The sequence below is a fragment of the Callorhinus ursinus genome, unplaced genomic scaffold (assembly GCF_003265705.2).
Source record: "Callorhinus ursinus isolate GAN/ISIS: 27379988/994484 unplaced genomic scaffold, GSC_fseal_2.0 scaffold4, whole genome shotgun sequence".
NCBI classification, from domain to species: Eukaryota; Metazoa; Chordata; class Mammalia; order Carnivora; family Otariidae; genus Callorhinus; species Callorhinus ursinus.
Genome location: NW_027397066.1, coordinates 153,028,853 through 153,034,852, shown reverse-complemented (window position 1 = coordinate 153,034,852; position 6,000 = coordinate 153,028,853). Strand labels below are relative to the sequence as shown.

The following is a 6,000-nucleotide window of genomic DNA, read 5'->3' as shown; positions in this document are numbered from 1 at the left end:
GCTCCCTGCTCAGTAAGGGAGCCTGCTTCTCCCTCTGACCCTCCCCCCTCTCATGTACTCTCTCTCTCTCATTCTCTCTCTCTCAAATAAATAAATAAATCTTTAAAAAAAATATTTTATTTATTTATTTGACAGAGAGAGACACAGAGAAAGAGGGAACACCAGCAGGGGGGAGTGGGAGAGGGAGAGGCAGGCTTCCTGATGAGCAGGGAGCCCGATGCGGGGCTCGATCCCAGGACCCTGAGATCATGACCTGAGCCGAAGGCAGAAGCTTAACTAACAGCTGAGCCACTCAGGCACCCCAGCCTTTCTTATTTTCTGATATGTGTATATCAGATTGTAAATTTTCTCTGAGTACAGCTTTTGCTGATATTTTGTTGTCTTTATTTACTTTTATACATAGATTATATAATCTATATAATTATATGTATCACTTATATTTCTCTTATGATTCCCTTTGTTAATTATGGGTTATGAAGGAGTTTGTTGTCTAATTTCCAAATTTTCAAGCAGTTGGGTTTGGGCTCTTTCTGTAATTGATTTATACCTTACGTACATTTTAGTCATAGACCCTTCTGTGACTGATTTTAATTCTCTCAGGTTTGTTGTGGCCTGCTTTAGGATCTAGAATATGGCCAATTTTGATAAAGATTCTGTGTGTCTGTTAAATAGGATCCAGTCATTGTTAGACATCATGATTATAAATATGTTATTTAGATCAAATTTGTAATTGGCTTCTTTAGATTTTCTGTATTCTTACAGAATTTTTGTCTTGCTCTTCTGTCACTTAGAGAAGTGTATCAATCTCTCACTCGGAGTGTGGCTTTGTACATTTTCCCTTTTAGTTGTGTCTATTTTTGATTAAAATAATTTGAAACTATGTTAAGTGGTGCATATATGTTTAGATTTACTTTTTAGTATTGGTGAATTGATTCTTTTGTCTTATGAAATGCCCTTTATCTCTGGGAACACTTCTTATCATAAAATATACTCTTTCTTTTGGTTAGTTCTTGCATTACCATTTACCTTTCTTTTACTTTTAACCTGTTTCTTTATATTGAAAAATGTGTCTTTGTAAACAGCATAGTGTTTTTGTTTTTACCTAGTCCAAAACTCTTAGTCTTTTTAGAGCTGTTTTTTTTTTTTAAGATTTTATTTATTTATTTGACAGAGAGAGCATAAGCAGGGGGAGTGGCAGGCAGAGGGAGAGGGAGAAGCAGGCTCCTCAAAAGAGCAGGGAACCCGACACGGGGCTCGATCCCAGGACTCTGGGATCATGACCCAAGCCAAAGGCAGACACTTAACCAGCTGAGCCACCCAGGCACCCCTTACTTAGAGTTTTTAATCCATGTATATCTAATGTAATTACTGTTGTACTTGGGCTAATATTTACTATCTTACTATTTGATTTCAATGTGTCCAAACTGTTTTGCATTTCTTTTTCTCTCCAATCTTGTCTTCTTTTGTGTTATACTGTTTCCCTCTGCTTTACCTCATTGTGCATTCTCTTATTGTTTACCCTAGAAATTATGATATGTACCTATGACTTATAATACTCTTAATAAAATCATTATTTTAACCACTACCCCATTAGTGTTCCCTCTGGCCTCCCATCTTTTCCATTTTATTATTATGCATATTAATATACCTGTGTTTTGGGGGTATCTGGATGGCTCAGTTGGTTAAGTGTCTGCCTTCAGCTTAGGTCATGAACTCAGAGTCCTGGGATTAAGCCCCACATCGGGCTCCTCGCTCAGCAAGGAGCCTACTTCTCCCTCTGCCTCTGCCTGCTGCTGCCCCTGCTTGTGCTCTCTCTCTCTCTTACTATCTCTCTCTCCCTGTCAAATAAATAAAATCTTAAAATATACATATATATCTGTGTTTTGTATGTATTTTAAGACATTGTTATTTTTTATTGGTACAGGGGGTATTCGTTTATATTTTCCCACGTATTCACCCTTTTTGTTGCTTTTAAGTACTTTTGAGTTTTCATCTTTGATCATCTTCCTTCTGTCTGAAGAACTCTTGAGTGTAGGTTTGCTGGTGACTGATTTTTTTGTCTGTCTGAAAATGTCTTTTATTTTGCCTTCATTTATGAAGGATGTTTTTGCTGGCTATAGACTTATAATTTTAAAGTTACTTTTCCTTAGCTCTTTAAGTAAGTCATTCTATTGTTTTATAGTTTTCCAAAGTCAGCTCTGAGTGTTAACTGTTGCTCTGTTAAAGGTAAATTATCTCCCCGCCCCCCTCATTGGCTGCTTTTCAGATATTTTTCTTTAGTTTTCAACAATTTAACATTTGCCCAGATGTGATTTTCTTGTATTTATCCTTTTTGGGGTTTGCAGAAGATTTTGAATCTGTAGATTGTTGTCTTCAATTAGTTTTAGAAAATTCTCAGTCATCATATTTTTATATAGTGCCTCTGCCCGTTCTCTTTCTCCCCACCTTTTAAGACTCCAGTTATGCATATCTTAGGCTTTCCCATGTTTTACATGTCTCTTATTTTTTTTAATGTATTTTTCAGTATTGGTCTGTGTGCTTCTGTTTGGATATTTCCTATTACCTTGTTTTTTGTTTTGCCAATCCTGTCTTCTGATAAATCTGATGAGTTCTTAATTCCAATTGTATATTTCAGTTATAAAATTTCCACTTGATTCCAAAATTCTTCATTGTTATTTTCTTGAACATATTTGACATAGTTATATACGGTCTGGTATATTAAGCTCAATAGCTGGATCACCAAAACATTGTAATTTTTTTCTTGGTTTTAATCATATGGTCCTGTCTCCTCTCTCTCTCTCTCTTTTTGAAGATTTTATTTATTTGACACAGAGAGAGAGAGAGAGAGAGAGAGAGTGCACATGAGCCAGGTGGGAAGGGGCAGAAGGAGAAGGAGAAACAGACTCCCCGCTGAGCAGGAGGCCTAATGGGGGACCAGATCCCAGGACCCTGAGATCATGACCTGAGCCAAAGGCTGAACCAACTAAGCCACCCAGGCACCTCATATGGTCCTGTCTCTTGAAATACCTAGTAATTTTTTTTTTTTGAGTGTTAGACATTATGAAATGTTGGTGAGGTTCCAGATGATGTTCTATTACTCCAGAGAAGGTTCACCCTTTCTTCTAATTAGCAGATAAATGGTGGGTCACCTTAATTCCATCAGGGACTGAGCTGAGTTGAGGCAGGGTTACACTTTTGGTAAGTCTCTGCCTCCTTCTGATTTGCCACTGCAACTAGACTGTAGCTATTCAGAGGCTTCTAGCTGAGAGAGTCTGGTATGTTCAGTCCCCCTGGCAGGACTTGAACTCTAATCCATGTTTCTCAGTATGATAAAACTGCCAAAATCTCTACTCTGCTTTTCAGAGGCTTTCTGCTTAGCTTCTTAGCTCCTTCCTCATGCAGCTTCAGAATTTTCAGATTTCTTAAAGGGAAAATTGGCTCTGTGTCAGACTCAATCCTTGGCACTTCCCCTTCTCACCTACGTCTTATTCCTTTGAATTTTGTCTGTAGCCTTGTAAGACCACCAAAGCTGTGCTGGTTTCTAGCACCAGCCTAGTCAAAGCTTGATTCTCAGCCTCTTGCCTTATGCCCATATTCAACAAATGCCTCCTTGGAAAAGCAGCTGCACTTATCAGGCCCCTTTCCATGTTTCCTACTCTTTATATTCTTGGTCTCTCTAGTTCTTTTGCTTCAACAGTTCTTCAGTAGCTTTAAATAGATGTTTTAAAACTGTTTTTCTGTATTTTAAAATTGTTCTTAATGGAAACATTGGTTTAACACAAGCTACTCCTTCATCCTTGGGAGTGATGGTCACATATAGTTTATTGTTATATGTTGGGTACCATGTCCATTATACAGTTAACTCAGTTTCTTTAAGTGACTCTTGGTTTTCTGACTGCATCTTGTATAGGAGGCCTTTGGAAAATATTATGTATCAGTGTAAAAATTGGTTGATTCTTACTCAATAGAAAGGCTTAGTGGTGAGAATATCTGTTACCAGATCAAAATCAGCAATGACTCTGAAACTATTATATAAATAAGTGAAAAAATATTTAATAGTAAAAAACTCAGATGCATACTTATTGGGATATTTGGCCTATTCCTGTGGTTATAATGATTATTTAAGCATGGTTTTATGTTTGGGGCCACTATTTTCTCCTTTTGTTTCCTTAGTATCAGTTTACAGTGTTAGTTCTGTTTATGTCATGATATCAGTTAAAAAAAATTTTTTTAATGTAACAAGAACAGGAAAATATGAGACAAATGTGAGAGATCCTTCCCTCTCCCTCACTCTCAGAATAACTACTGCTATGTATAACTACTTCTCTTCCTCCACTCCCACTCCCTTTCCTCTTTTAGCATTTTGTCTGCTCTCTCCTGTTGATACTTGTTAGTTGAAGAAAATGTAGAAATTGAAATACATAAAAAGAAGAAAATTAAAATCTCTTATAATCCTGTCACCAAGCAATAATCATTTTTTCAGCATTTGGCACGTATCTTTTATGGATTTTCTTTCCTATGTAAAATGGATCATACTGTGATTCTCAGTCCTGCCTCTTCATTAATACCACCTCTAACAAATAAAATACACATATAGATTCTGAAATACACCTCAGTCTTAACCAATTCAGAATCTTTAGGGATATAGAAGAGGATTTTGTTTCAAAAACCAAAAACTTTCCTTCAGAAATTTTAATAACCTTCAGAAATTTTTAAAATGGGAAAAAGGAATATTGTAATATTCTATATTGGAAGCTTTAACTTGTATACAATTCTTTCTCTAATTATTCAATTTTAACTTTTTCCTAGCCATTCCACCCAATGGTGAATCTGGATTGTTCTCGGGATTTTCGGCCATTTCTTTGTGCACTCTATGCTCCTATTTGTATGGAATATGGACGTGTCACACTTCCCTGTCGTAGGCTGTGTCAGCGGGCTTACAGTGAGTGTTCGGAGCTCATGGAGATGTTTGGTGTTCCTTGGCCTGAAGATATGGAATGCAGTAGGTGCGAAAATCATAGATTTTCATGGATCATTACTTAATGCTACAGTATGTTTAAAATTACTTGTCCTCTAGTTCATCAGTTTTAAAAAACTTTTTTTGAAGTATATTAATCTTAATTTTGAACAGCAGTTTCATGGCCTCAGAATTGTTCATTTCCTTAGGAACTTGAAATCACTAAATGAAAAGATAGAAAAGGAAAAAAACATTTCAATGAAGAAATTTTTAAAAGAATTAAAAACAATCAAGACATAAAGTTGATTTTTCTTCCCTCAAAAAATTTATTTTCTGGTTATACAAGTAATGCTATTAGTAATGCAATTAGAAAATATAGAGAAGAAAATAATCATTACCTCAGCATTAAATGTCTTTAATGATGACTTAGTGGAAATTAAATATTTGTATGATTTAGACGTGTTAATGGCTAAAGTAGTTCTGTCAACTCTTTTTTTGTCATGAATTAACAAACCAGAATTAGGAAATGTCAGATACTTTTCAGATCACTTCCAAAATATAGATTATAAGCATTTCCTAAAGATTTGACAATGTTTACTAGACAGTCTTATAGATTTATATGAGAGAATGTTATTGTTAGTAATAATGTATAGAGTAATACTGTATTTCTTATATAATGTACCTTTTTGTATTGTGAAATGTTTCAGAAATAAGGAATAATAAGATAAATGCATATGTACTATTGTTGTCGAACTTTATCCAGTCTTAACATTTTGTGATACTTGGATTAGTCACTTTTTTTTTTTAAAGAAATAATACAGGTAGAGCTGAAAGTTCCTTCCTTGGTACCCATCTTGATTTCATTCCCTTCTTTCCTCCCCAGAGATGAGGTAATAATTATGTTGACTATGTTGTTAATCATTTCTATATTTGTTTTTATACTTTTACTACATAAATACATATCTATAAACAACATTAAAATTTTTTAAATATATGTATATTTATATCTGTAGGTTTGGTTCATTCCTTTTAATTGCTATGTA

At 35.1% G+C, this 6,000-nt stretch overlaps 1 protein-coding gene across 3 annotated transcripts in view; it reads left to right on the top strand.

Moving 5' to 3' along the window:
- The window catches only part of FZD3 (frizzled class receptor 3), a 101,795-nt gene that overhangs the window by 26,360 nt on the left and 69,435 nt on the right, over nucleotides 1–6,000 (top strand). For all 3 annotated transcript variants that reach the window (XM_025874018.2, XM_073892529.1, XM_073892530.1), the window contains one exon: nucleotides 4,810–5,006. In XM_025874018.2, the coding sequence (XP_025729803.1) occupies nucleotides 4,810–5,006 (197 nt within the window). The remainder of the gene's footprint in view (nucleotides 1–4,809; nucleotides 5,007–6,000) is intronic.